Here is a 14,536-nt window from a genome sequence, read left to right on the forward strand (position 1 = left end):
TCTAAAACAAATCTTCCAGTGTTGCTTAAGTTGAGTTAATGCCGTGTGATGGATGGTGTTAGGATGTGAGCGCTCACTCTTTTGGAAGATGTCAGGCTGGATGTCTGTCTGAGCGGAGGATGGGGATAAAGCCAGACTAAAAGAAAGAGTGCCCTCTACTGCTGGACCATGTCAGACCCTCACACACACACTGGACAGTCTCTCCTAAACTTTACATTCTGCTCATTCGGAATAATTTTAGTTTTTAGGATTATTATTATTATTATTAAAAATGGACGGTGCTTGATTTATTTGATTATATCTACTTATACACGTCACAACAGACACAGAAGGTTGCACATTTAATAATACATGTATAGTGATGTATAGTAAAAAAAAAGAACAAGAATATGTATAATAAGATATAAAATGACCCAAAAATGCCCCCCCAAAAAGAGCTACAAAAATAGATTAATGTGTACGCATATAATAAATGCTGCAATGTGCAAAATCATGAATAAATAATTGAATACAGCCGACTCAACTACAAAATAATCATAAACACACTTCATTTTAAAAATAACATACTGTAGCTAAATAAATTAATAAGAATATAATACATATTTGCAACACTAAAATATATATATAAAAGGTATGACACAAAATATTGCCAAATAGATAAATAATAAAATACATATGCATATAAATGCTAAGACAACCAAAAACTATACCACTAAAAATGAGCTAGAGAATAAAAAAAGAATAGGATTTGCATAACAATATTATTAATACTATTATTAGTATTAATAAATAAATCATTCCCACAATAAAAAATAAATAATCTCAAATACATATATCCCCCATAAATATATGTCTATTATAAAAACTGACATATGAAAATAATTGACATCTACATAAATAATCTTAAAAGTGCTGTATGCAAGTTTGACACCCTATGGTTGGACTAGATATTGCACGTCTGGTTCAAAACATACGCAAGTGCAAGTTGCCAGATTGAAAACAGCAACAGGAGCAAGCCTGACTATCAAGCCTAAAGGCTGATTTAAGTCGTGTTCTAACTAAAAGCAACAGCACGGGATAGACGGATTACTTTCTGTATTAAAAGCAGTTTTTGTCACTTCGAATTGATATTTTAGAAATGGCTTGAACAACAACAGAAAACTGACAATGATCACCTCAGGTACACCTCATGTGCTTTATTCAGTGTTAAATGCTAATAATGTGAGTTTGAATGGCATTTTACATGTCCTTTATAGCCATACACTGAAAGCAGCAGCAGATAGTTCACCTCAGATCTGAAAAATAAACTGTTTGCAATTGAACTTTAGAACTGACTAGTATCAGTGATTCAGCGTCTACATTTAATAATGTTAAAGAGGGTTAATATGTATTAATTAGACTATAAACCTCTATTACTATTTCATTGAAGTGCAGTTTCTGTGCTTCTGAATGGCTGTATTTCAATTTCTGTCCTGTTTCATTTGGTGCAAACAGCCAAAGTGCTCATCATTGCGTATCTCGTCACGTAGCGTGTTGTTGGGACACAGGTTTACAGTGTAACCTGCTCAACTAATTAGATTAGATTAGATTAGATTCAACTTTATTGTCATTACACATGTACAAGTACAAGGCAACGAAATGCAGTTTAGGTCTAACCAGCAGTGCAATAGCAGCAAGTGCAGGATACAGGTATAAGTTATAAAGTGCAGTTATAGAAAAACTATGGTGATATTTACAGATGGATGTACTATCAACATTATATACAGGTTGTATTAGCTATGAACAGATTTACAATAAATGAATATATGTACAGGATGCTATTAATAATCAGGAGTGTGCAGATAAACATAATTACAAATGTCCATGTGCAGTGGGTATGTACAGTTCAATAAATGAATCAGTGCAATGAATATGTGCAAACTTTAAATGTGCAAATGTTAAATAGTGCAGTGATTGTGAGGAGTATAAGTTAGAGGAATGTGGGGGGTGTATTGGGGAGGCAAAAGAGTCAGTGAGGGGCAGAGTTCAAAAGGGAGACAGCTCTGGGGAAAAAGCTGTTCCTCAGTCTGCTGGTTTTTGTCCGGGGGAGCCTGAAGCGCCTGCCGGAAGGCAGGAGAGAAAACAGTCTGTGAGCAGGGTGAGAGGTGCCCTTAAGAATACTGCGTGCTCGGCGCAGACAGTGTTTCTTCTGGATGTCCTCAATGGCTGGCAGTGTAGTCCCTGTGATGCGTTGGGCAGTTTTCACCACCCGCTGCAGTGCCTTACGCTCAGCAACAGAGCAGCTTCCATACCAGACTGTGACGCAGTTGGTCAGGATGCTTTCTATTGTGCAGCGGTAGAAGTTCACCAAGACGGCTGATGAAAGCTGGTTCTTCTTAAGTTGCCTCAAGAAGAATAGGCGCTGGTGAGCCTTCTTGACCAGGCTGGAGGTGTTGGTGGTCCAGGAAAGGTCCTTTGAGATGTGGGTCCCCAGGAACTTGAAGGATGAGACAGGCTCAACGGCCATCCCATTAATGTGGATGGGATCATGCGAGCCTGTTCGTCCCTTCCTGAAGTCCACAATGAGCTCCTTGGTCTTGCTGGTGTTAAGGAGCAGATTATTGTCGGTGCACCAGGTGGCCAGATGCTGTATCTCCTCCCTGTAGGCAGTCTCATCATTATTGCTGATTAGACCAATCACTGTGGTGTCATCTGCAAATTTGATGATGGTGTTGGATCTGTTCACAGGCCTACAGTCGATGGTAAAGAGAGAGTAGAGGAAGGGGCTCAGCACGCAGCCCTGGGGTACACCAGTGTTGAGTGTGACGGTGGTGGAGCAGATGTGGCCTGATCTAACATTCTGAGGTCTGTTAGTCAGAAAGTCCATAACCCAGTTGCAGAGAGACGTGTCGATATCCAGGTCTCTGAGTTTGATCAGTAACTTAGAGGGTATGACAGTGTTGAATGCTGAGCTGAAGTCAACAAACAGCATTCGTGCATAAGTGTTTTTATTGTCCAGGTGTGTGAGGACAGAGTGCAGTGCTATGGAGACTAATGTTTACGTTTGTAATATTTATATTATATTTATATTATTATTATTATATTATTATTATTATTATTTATTTATATTATTATTTATTTATATTATTTACAAATTAATAACTACCTTGTGTGGAACTCTGAATCTGCATCTCATTTTGGAGTCTGCTACTGTCCACCGGAGGTCGCATTTCAGTCACACACATGCTTTTAAAACCTTTCTGAATGAATGAAATACGCCTTTTTTCAGCAAGGCAACCCGGGGTGCTGAAATATAATTGGCTAAACTGGCATTGGGCAGGTTAAATGACCAAAACAAAGACTGACGTTCCAGCACAGAAAACACATTTTCAAAGCAGAATATCTGACTTGAATATCTGAAAAATGTTCACTTGGCATGTTTCTTAAATATCTGCAAACATATTATGGTGTTCTTATGCTTCAGAAGAGTCAAAAACGTACACACAGCACATTTACTCCTGCAAGTAAGTATATATTACACATATCCAGCACTTAAATTTGAATGACACGTAAGGAAAACTACAAGTTGACTGTTTAATAATATATTACTGTATAGCTACTCAGAAACCTTGAAATTCCCCCTATTATCAAGTTTTGACTCTTTGTGTACCTCAGAGCATGTGTGAAACTGAGAAACTTTCTTTTTTAAGTTATTAAGCCCTCAAAGGAGCCTGCAACGCTTTTTTCTTGACCGTTCTCTCCATGAACAAACTCATACTGCCTTTCGATCCTCTTCTTTTGGGCTGTCCTATTCCAACATGTGGTCAGAGTTCAGAAAAGCGCTCGACATGTTCTTTCTGCATCCCACATAAAACCTTCCATGACGGCCAATGTGAAAAAGCACGAAGTTTTATGTCGTTCACTGACGCGCACGCCGACTCCTATTATTAGAAGATAAAATCTGACAGACATTTATTATTGCAATGTGTTCTGGCATGAGGAACCCAGACCTCCATTTAGGGCTCTCCATAGTGTGCTTTTATGAGGTGCTATTATGAAATGATTTCTGTACAGCATATAAAAGGTTTTATTCAAAAGTATAAAAATACTACTGGAAACGGACCGCCAGGCGGACGTGAAAGACACGCTCTCCGATTGTTTATCAAGGCGAGAAGCTGAAAAAAGTGTGAGGAATCTTCTACTGAACAGCAACTCTGCAGAGATGACTCAGTATCTTACAGATAAAAGCAGAAACACATTCTGGAGACTCCATGCGCTGTGTTTTTAGCTGTGACTGTACACAAGCTGATGGTTCACTGCAGAATAAAACATCCACAGCTGATCATCCCACCACAGCACTGTAAAGCAGTGTTTCCCAACCCTGTTCCTAAAAGCACACCAACAGTACACATTTTCAACCTCTTCCTAATCAAACACACCCGAATCAACTCATCAAACGTTAGAAGAGACTACAAGTTAATGGCTCGGATAAAGAAGAGATCAACTGGTATCCTCTCGCTCTCCCTCATTAAGTCAATACGGAAGTAACTGAAACTGCAATTCATCGACTGGCCTTCGGGGGCTGGCTCCAGGAAGTCCAGATGTCCACTGACTGCAATGCTAAACTGGCCAATTTTACAGCTGATAAAAACATGTTTACAGCCTGGTACAAATGATGGTTTCGGTGTAAATAGCTAATATTACCCTTCATGACAACCGTAAGGGGGTAAATGTTTTTGAAACTCATGCATATCTTTTTTATTCAGTTATATTAAGTTTGCATAATTAGGGGCGTGGCCACTTGAGCGACATCTAGGTCTCGCTGGTCGCAGTCAAGTCTTGGCATAAACATCATATTTTTATTTTTGTTTTACTTTGCATTTACTAACAGACTATATTTGAAGTGTTTGGAAGTAATTTGCGTTTTCCGTATTACAAAAATGTATTACAACAGTGTTTTTAAAAGTCTAAACACTTTATTGATATTGTACACTACCAAGCACATGTGGTCAGAACACAAACGAGTCGCAGGTAATAAAATATTAAGCGTTTCTCCCAAAGAAAAGCCTGTCTAAGCAAAAAGTAGGCATCTGTAGCTCCGCTCACCCTCCGTCTTGCCCTTGTTTGGTATCCCGCCGTCGGTGCGATGACGCGAATGATATTAATATTGCAATATATTTCGCAGCAAATCAAAATATTGCAATGTCAGATTTGTCCAATATTGTGGAGCTGATGCAGGCCTTACGATATGCACATGATAAAAGTGCAAGAGAAGTCCTTGTTAACCCACATAACACATTTAGATCTATTTTGAAATAAGGGATAAATAAAATAAATGTATATATATATATATATATATATATATATATATATATATATATATATACAGTTATTTTTAAAGAGATAAAGCTATCAAAAAAATCCTGCTCAGACATTTTAGAACCAAACTTTATGTAACATTGTATATAAGGTTGTATAAGTGTCAAATAGTGTATGATATATTTATAGATGTATATTTATTTATTATATATTATAAAATAAAGACTCCTCCAAAGAATTCAAAGAGCCAAAAACACTGTACAGATTGTGTTATGAGAGTTAATAGGTTAAAGGTCATAACAGATTACATCCCAATGTTTCTCAAAAACGTGTTCATTAGCAGTTCTGGAATATACAGTCAAACTGCCACTTCAACCTCTGCCATTGTCAAGAAGATCAATGTCACTTATTTTCTGTCTGCAATCAATAATCAACTTTACAAATCATCATTGATTTCTGTGATTATGAGCCCATTTCAAACTCATTACAACAGCCCCTAAAAGTGATGAATCTATTGTGAGAACAGTTAAAGGGACAGTTCACCCATAAATGAACATTTCCTCACCCTTTACATACAAGCGGTTCTAAACATTTATAAATTTCTTTCTTTTGCTGAACACAAAACGAGAAATTCTGAACATCCGTTGACATTAGAGCTGCACGATTCTGGCTGAAATGAGAATCGCGATTTCTTTGCTTAATAAAGATCCCGATTTTCTCACGATTCTGTAGATGTAAAATAAAAGTTAATATGAGCAGGCTATTATTATTGTTATTTCTCAAACATGGTAAATAAAACTACATTTATATTATATGTAGGTCTACTGTTTATTCTCATGCACAAAACTTTGTGTTCGCTAAGAAAGAAAAAAGCATATCAAATGCTTGTTGTACTCTATAATGCCATATGATTATTTAAATGATGTGCACGCTTTCGGTTTCATTTTCACTGCTAAATGCAGTTCATCCTTCCCGCGCGGCTCTCAAACAATTACTCTGTTCCACAAACTGAACGTTATTTACAACTTTATTACCTGTTATTCGCAGCTTATGCAGGTTCTGTTCACTAAAGTAGACTTCATTCACAGGCGCGCGCCTGCCCTCTCTGTGGTAACAGCTCACGGTCAGCATCTCATGTCATGTGTGATTTCCAGCCTGATCTCACGAGAAAACGTAAGTATTTTACGTTTTGTCAGTTTAGTGGCTAATTCCTACGAATTCGTACGAGTTCAGTCGTACGAAATTGTACGATTTAAATAAGGAGGCGTGGCACCTAACCCCACCCCTAAACCCAACCATCATTGGGGGATGAGCAAATCGTACTAAATTGTATGAATTAGATCCTACGAATTCGTACGAATTAGCCACTAAATCAAAAAGTTACGAATTGCCGTGAGATTGTGTTGGTGATTTCGCGGCCGCGAATACGTCATTACATGAAGACAGAAATGGTATTTTGGGGTGAATTATACCTTATAAATACTGTATGTGAATCTTTCAACACCATTGGTGTCCACGTTGCTGAACAACGTATATAAAACAATGTGAACTTGTGCGGCCGCCTTTTCTTCTCTCCTGAACTTGAAAATATGATTGGCAGAATGGTAGAAATGCTGGATAAGATCGTCTAGGGGGTCGAATCGAAATGCCGATCTTTTTTCGATTAATTGTGCAGCTCTACTTGACATCCATAGTAAGAACAAAAAATATTATGGAAGTCAATGGCTGTTTTTTCCAGCAGTCTTCAGTATATCTCCCTTGTATAGAAAGCAGTAGAATAAAACTCAAACAGGTTTTGAACAAGTGGATAGAATTTTAATTTCAGGGTGAACTGTCCCTTTAAAGGCCAGCTATTTTACCCCTTTTTCAAGATTTGAGTTACATCTTTTGTGTCTCCAGAATGTTTCTGTTTTGAACACTATGTAGCTGTTTTTGTTGCCTGTGTCTTTAATGCTAGTTCTCCCCGCTCACCGTTCCCATGTGCCTGTCAGAGTGTGCCTCAATCTCCGCCCTCGTCTGCTTCAGATAAACAGCACAGTGACAGACATGAAGGAAGCAGATCTCATGTAACGTCTGTGAGAAATACTACAGTAAGAACCTTCCCAATGATTATTGATGTATTTGTTGTGAAGTTAATTCAAGCCTTTTGAGGAGTCAGACAAAATGTTGTTACAAAGTTCACGCATGCACACAGACACACACACACACACACAGCGCGCACGTTTAACTTTGCACTGTTTTTGCACAGTAAATGTGACAGGATACAGGTTAATATCCGCTGCTGTAAGGATCTCCATTATGTTAATGTACAAAATAAACCTGATTTACCATCCACAAACCAGGATTGAAGCGTCTACTTTTAGAATTGTACTGACATTCGGTTGTGGTGATAAAGACGGTAAAATCGCTGTAATTCATTACAAACGCACTGATTTAAAAACATTTTACACTTGTAAAACTCATTCTTGATCACATTTGATGATGATTGATGATCCCAGAGAGCTGAACGGATCTTTTTATTTATATGATTATACGTGTTACTACGGAGACATGTTAATACGTGGCTGTCAATCAATTCAGTGGGCGGGGAAACAGCACTCCTATGTCACGTTGCGGTGGGCCTCAAAATAGGAGGGATTTGGCTCCTATTTTACGTCAGGAAATTTAAAAAAAGAAACTTATTGTGTTTCTATCACTCCAATATGACTGTGGACACACTATACCTACACACAGTTCTGTCCAATCAGCTTACAAAAGATGATTTTCATCATAGGTGATCTTTAAGTACACTGAGTGCAAAAAGCTAATAAATCACCAGACTTCTCAATAAGTGCACTTGTAAAGATCTAGATCATCTACAGCAACAATGTTATGCTCTCCTCAACTTCATCCTCGCTACACGTTTAACATCAGCGTGATCTCAGTCCTCTTTCTCTGTCTCAGCCGAGACTGATGCGAGCGTCACTGCAGTGCATGATGGAACTTCAGCATAAATGTCAAACTTACAGCGCGAGCAAACTTATTTACTCCAGACAGTGTTTAATGTGGGCCAGTAAATGGAGCGTACAGTAATTCACAGACGTGCATTGATCGCAGGCGGTGAGATGTGTGTATCTGCTTGGGGTCAAGTGAGCACGACTGAAGCCGCCATGTGCCACGGGCCCCTGAATGAGGCTCTTGTGGAGCCGGCGATGCTGCGGTGCCTGACTGCTTTACCACACGGATTCAGTCGGCCCTCTATCCTAGCCTGTGCCACCCAGGCGCTGGTCCCGAACGCCACAGGCTTCTAGAACTGCATATGGAGAGAGCCAAACACTCGCAGACTTGACCCAATTCTGAAGCCACTCCAAAGATTAGAATGCTGAAGCAATGTTCAGTCCAGCAACAATCCTGCGCACAATGCTGCGTCTGTTTCTCTGGCTTCATTGCTGGAGTTCATTTGTATCCAGCCGACATTTCAGAATAACGCTAGAACACTTTTGAAGCTTTAGGTGCAGATACACCTGGAGAGAAAATGCTAATTCAGAAAACGGTGAGGCGATCAAACAAACCAAGCTCAGGGGCTCTTTGCACAACATTTTTAGCCTAAATATGAAGACGTTTTTATATGTTTTGCCTGTGAGTTTATGACAACATAATTATTTGTGAAAAATAGATACATTGGAAAGTGGGTTTCAAAGTGGAAGTTTTTGAAAAAGCCGCCATTTTTGTGTGTGTAAGTCATGCAAAATGAAAGTTTAATAACGAGTGTTTTTGCTCAAAGGTGCTCTATTAGATTGAGATCTGGGGACTGTGGAGGCCATTTGAGTACAGTGAACTCATTGTCATGTTCAAGAAACTGCCGAATTCTGACCCGACCATCCAAATGTCGCAGCAGAAATCGAGACTCATCAGACCAGGCAACGTTTCTCCAATATTCTATTGTCAAGTTTTGGTGGGCCTGTGCTAATTGTAGCCTCAGTTTCCTGTTTTTAGCTGACAGGAGTGGCAACCGGTGTGGTCTTCTGCTGCTGTAGCCCATCTGCCTCAAGGTTGGACGTGTTGTGTGTTCAGAGATGCTCTTCTGCAGACCTCGGTTGTAACGAGTGGTTATTTAAGTTACTGTTGTCTTTCTATCAGCTGGAACCAGTCTGGCCATTCTCCTCTGACCTCTGGCATCAACAAGGCATTTGCGCCCACAGAACTGCCGCTCACTGGATATGTTCTACATTTCAGACCATTCTCTGTAAGCCCTATTTGGTTGTGCGTGAAAATCCCAGTAAATCAGCAGTTTCTGAAATACTCAGACCAGCCCGTCTAGCACCAACAACCATGCCACGTTCAAAGTCACTTTTCTTCCCCATTCTAGTGCTCGGTTTGAACTGCAGCAGATCGTCTTGACCATGTCTACATGCCTAAATGCATTAAGCTGCTGCCATGTGATTGGTTGATTAGAAATTTGTATTAACAAGCAGTTGGACAGGTGTACCTAATAAAGTGGCCAGTGACAATATGCAGATTTTAGCTCTATTGTTGTTGTGTACTCATAGCCATTTGTTTACATAGTCATTTTGTGGTCGGGTCCAAAATCAAGAAATATCTTTGTGCACAGTTGATTTTCACACATTTTATCCAATAAAATACCAAGATTTTACATTTTTAATGGTTCAACAGGGCAAGTGTCCATTTTCAGCAACACTAGAGATTTTAAAGTCTTCCTTAAACCATTAAAAGCCATTAAACAAAGCAACCAGCTACAGAGACAATCACAACATTACAAACTCTGACATGAAATAAAGTCATGTGACGAGACTGACGTTAATGAAAGAAAATAACTACAATCCCAAGCAGAATTGCTAATGACAGACATGTGAACTGTGTATAGAAACTATATATATTTTCTTTTGTGATGATTCAGTTTCTATTACATAATCTTTCAGTGCTTCATGGTGGAACTACAATAATTCATTTCTAGCGATTATTTCTATGACTGGCAGAGATTATATGCAGAATTATAGATAATGCAGATTTCACCAAATATTGTGACTATTAAACATGATTATTTAAAACCATTGCTTATCTATAATGGCATTGTCCACTATATATTGTACATCAATTTTCCAAGCACACCAACTATCTAGCAATCAATGTTTTCATGGTAGGAGGCGCTGTTACGCATCTACTGAAGTCATGCACAATCTGTGGGGTTCCAAAAACAAATCTGATTCGGACATAAGTCTTTGACAAAAATGTAATATTCTCAGCTTTTCTTCAAAAACGTTACTTCTTAAATAAAACTTACATTCAAGATTTAGCTAAATGAATAAATTAAACTAGAACGTTCAAAAGCATTAGACTCTGTTTTAGACTTAACATATTGTATGTTCAGTTATGCAAAATATTCTGACAAACTAAAATTCACAAATCATCAAGAATGCTATAGATATGACTTTAAAAATGAAATGGGGAAAGGACTTTACAAATAAATAAATAAATAATGTAACCTGATTGGTTTAACAAAAATATGTTATCGGTTAGCACCAAGTCCACAGAAGGTTTTGAAGGTTATTAAAATGATTAAAAATCAATTATGAAGAAAATAATTGGATTTTTACTTTTGCAACCAGACTCTTACACACTATAGTGTCAATTTTAAATGTAAAAAAAAAAAGATATATATATATATATATATATATATATATATATATATATATATATATATATATATCGAACAACATATCTGTCAAATTGTTTACCTTTCCAAATTTGTACGAATTAATAGGCTTTTGAAACATAAAACTGATTATTATTATTATTATTATTATTATTATTATTATTATTATTATTATTATTATTATTATTATTATTATCATCAGTAGTGGTAGTAATAGTAGTGTTTGTTGGTGGACTTGGATATTCTGCTATTAAATTTAAAAAATAATAATAATTCATCCATGTGTTTGAATGTAGATGAATCAATATGTAAGAAAGCCTCCACTTGACTGGGTTTTGAGGGTTGTATCAGTAGCCATTGTGTCTGTGTCAGGTTTTAAGGTCAGGTGTTTGTTGGGACTGTGGGAAGCAGGGCTCCCAGCTGCTGCAAAATTACTTCCATAGGGCCATTATCTGGCTGCGGGGCTGAGGAAGGCCAAAAGGGCTCTTCCCGCGGGCTCTTAGGCTGACAGCGCGGAAATGAAGCGATCAAACTATACGCTGTCACCTCTGTGTGCATCTGAACTCTGTTTCTGCCATTTGTGGGTGGCCTCGCACTGATGTTTTCTTAGTTTCCCCCTTACCGAGTGCAGCTTCTGATAGAGGCCACACGCGTTGCACACGTAGCCGCCGTTGGCATTTTTCCTCCACAGCGAGGTCTTGGTGGTCAGACAGTTGGCGCAGAAGACCCCCGAGCCCCGCCGTCTCTGAAATCATAAAAAGAAGAAGCCAAAATGAGTCAAAAAAGTAGGCTGAGGAGGAAAAACATAAAGGGAGATGGAGATTGGAGCTCAGCATGAAGATGAAGGGAGGAGAATGGAAAAGAAAGCAAGAAAGAAACTCATCAATAATGCTTTATTTATGACTTTATAAATATTATGTTGTGAAAAGGAGTTTTAAAAAATAATGCAACCTGATAATAAACAATCTATACATTTTTTGGTGTCTCTTGCCACATTTCCATTGTTGTCTGTGCTATTTGCAGTGCGTTTCTGTATTAGCATGTGTTGTGAGTATTTTCATGCACGTGTTTAGTCAATGATTGATAAATTAATGTTTACTATTTGCATCTCTATAAAATCTAATAAACAATCTAGAAACATTTTGGGGTCCCCCGACACATTTTCATTGTGTTCTGTTCTACTTGCAGTGCATTTCTGTATTTGCATGTGTTGTGAGTATTTTCATGCATAACAATCTATAAATATAATTAAACATAATTTTAAAAAAGACACTTGAAATGATGTGTGTTTTATCGTTTCTCGAGTCTAACAGTATTCAAGTACAGTAACTGAATGATAAAAGTAAAAATAGAAAAGGTAAAAAGGTCACAAATGGTATAATTTATTGTACCTGAACGCTTTTACAATCATACAAATCAAAAACATGTGCAAATGATAAACTGGAATACAAACTCAACACTACATATCCTGCGATGTGGCTATTGCGAATGATCACATTGCGATATCGATGCTGAAACCATATATTGTGCAGCCCTAAAATGTATGTTATCGGCGTGCAGAAATCCAAAGATGTATAGTCCATTGAGTATTAATTTACTTGTGTAAATGTGTGTGATTTTATATTTAATCAGTTTTTAAATTAATTTCAGTAATGTTATTGACAAATATGAAGATATTCATATGATTTATTTACAATACAGTTTGTAAAGTAATATTTTATGTCTTTTAGTAGTATCTATATTACATGAGAGACTTCATTTGTTTACTAAATAAGTGGATCTAATTGGATTTACATTGTCAACAATAAACAAATGTTAAAAGAGTATTTTTATTTCATATATTAAGTTTTTAGTTACGATACTTCCAAAATCATTCTGTATCCACAGATTTTTAGGGGCTTGATATCGGTTAGCAACCTTTAGGTCCACAGAAGTGTTACAAGTTACTAAAAATCTAATTACAGTAGCCTATGGAGAAACTAATGGGATTTTTATTATTGAAAGCAGACTGCTTCAATCTATAGTTTGATTCATTCATTTTCCTTTAGCTTAGTCTCTATTTCAGGGGTCGCCACAGCGGAATGAACCACCAACTATTCCAGCATATAAGTCACGCAGAGGACACCCTTCCAGCCACAACCCAGTACTGGGAAATACCCATACACACTCATTCACACACACACTCATACACTACGGCCAATTTAGCTTACCCAATTCCCCTATAGCGCATGTGTTTGGACTGAGAGAAAAACCCGGAGGAAACCCACACCAACACGGGGAAAACATGCAAACTCCACACAGAAATGCCAACTGGTCCAGCCGGGACTCGAAGCAGTGACCTTCTTACTGTGAGGCGATAGAGCTAACCACTAAGCCACCATGCCGCCAACTCTATAGTTTAAGGAAGTTTTAAAAAATAAAAATACATCAAATTCATGTTAAATTTTTAACCTTTCCAAACTTGTATGAATTAATAGGCTTTGAAATACAAAAACTGATTATTATTATTATTATTATTATTATTATTATTATTATTATTATTATTATTATTACTGTGACAAGAAAAAAAACCCTCAAGACTCAGCAGGGTGTAGTACCACATAGCAGCTCTGAGGCCAGAGATACAATGCCTCCAATCAGAAAGCCAGGATGACTAGAAGCAAGCGGATTGTAATACTAATTAACCTTCCTGTGATTTATAGGCTTTGTTAGATACCACTGTGCCAGCGACAACACCGCCAGCTTCAAACTGTGCTCCCCGCACCGGCCTGACATCAATATTTTGATCTTTCAATAAACGTCTCTTTTCCAACACATGCATGACGTGAACCTTTAAATACATGACTGGAGCTAAAAAAAGACCTAGTAGCTTGAAATATTGCACTCTACTGTGGGAGAAGTGGAAAAAATAGACTGGATTGGACTGGACTGTATGTAGAATAAGAGTTAAGTGCAAGAGAACACAATTAAATGAATCACCTATAAAGTTGTTTAATGAAATGCTTAGCAATGCACACTACTAAAAAGAAGAGTTTTGATTTGATTACAGTAGGACATTTATTAAAAAAAGCAGTATGAAAAAGACATGACTATGAAAAATCGATCACTTTAAGCCATACATTGTGTTTTTAGGCTGTTTTTATTATTCCCGAGGTTTCCATAATCCTGGACCAGGCCGTATCCTGAGCAGCTGCTGTGAGCATGAGACTGATTCCTGCAAGACCCCAGTGACAGACAAGTCTTCACATTGATCCTGAAGGCCCAGCCTGTACACCAGCCGGTGACCTTCTCACACCTGCAGCTTCTTCAAGAAGGACGTCCAGCATTCTCCAGCCTCCGGTGCCTAGACTGCAGCTCTGCACAAGAAGTATGGCCAAAGGAGATATGGTCGTGCCCAACTGAGCCTGGTTTCTCTTGAGGTTTTATTTTCCTTCACTTTTGTCAATTGAAGTTTTTTCCTCGCCAGATTTGCTCTTCAGTGTTTGGACTCTCAGCAGTGAAAATTAAACCACACTGAACTGAACTAAACTTCAACTCTGAAAACTGGACTGACACAGTTTCAGTTTACTATAATCTTCTATGTTA

General features: G+C 37.9%; 1 protein-coding gene across 3 annotated transcripts in view; it reads right to left on the reverse strand.

Annotated features, from left to right (window-relative positions):
• Positions 1-14,536, reverse strand: part of trps1 (trichorhinophalangeal syndrome I) — a 254,925-nt gene that overhangs the window by 12,834 nt on the left and 227,555 nt on the right. For all 3 annotated transcript variants that reach the window (XM_056479416.1, XM_056479417.1, XM_056479418.1), the window contains exon 7: positions 11,574-11,696. In XM_056479416.1, coding sequence (XP_056335391.1) covers positions 11,574-11,696 — 123 coding nt within the window. The remainder of the gene's footprint in view (positions 1-11,573; positions 11,697-14,536) is intronic.

This window comes from Danio aesculapii, chromosome 19 (genome assembly GCF_903798145.1).
Source record: "Danio aesculapii chromosome 19, fDanAes4.1, whole genome shotgun sequence".
NCBI classification, from domain to species: Eukaryota; Metazoa; Chordata; class Actinopteri; order Cypriniformes; family Danionidae; genus Danio; species Danio aesculapii.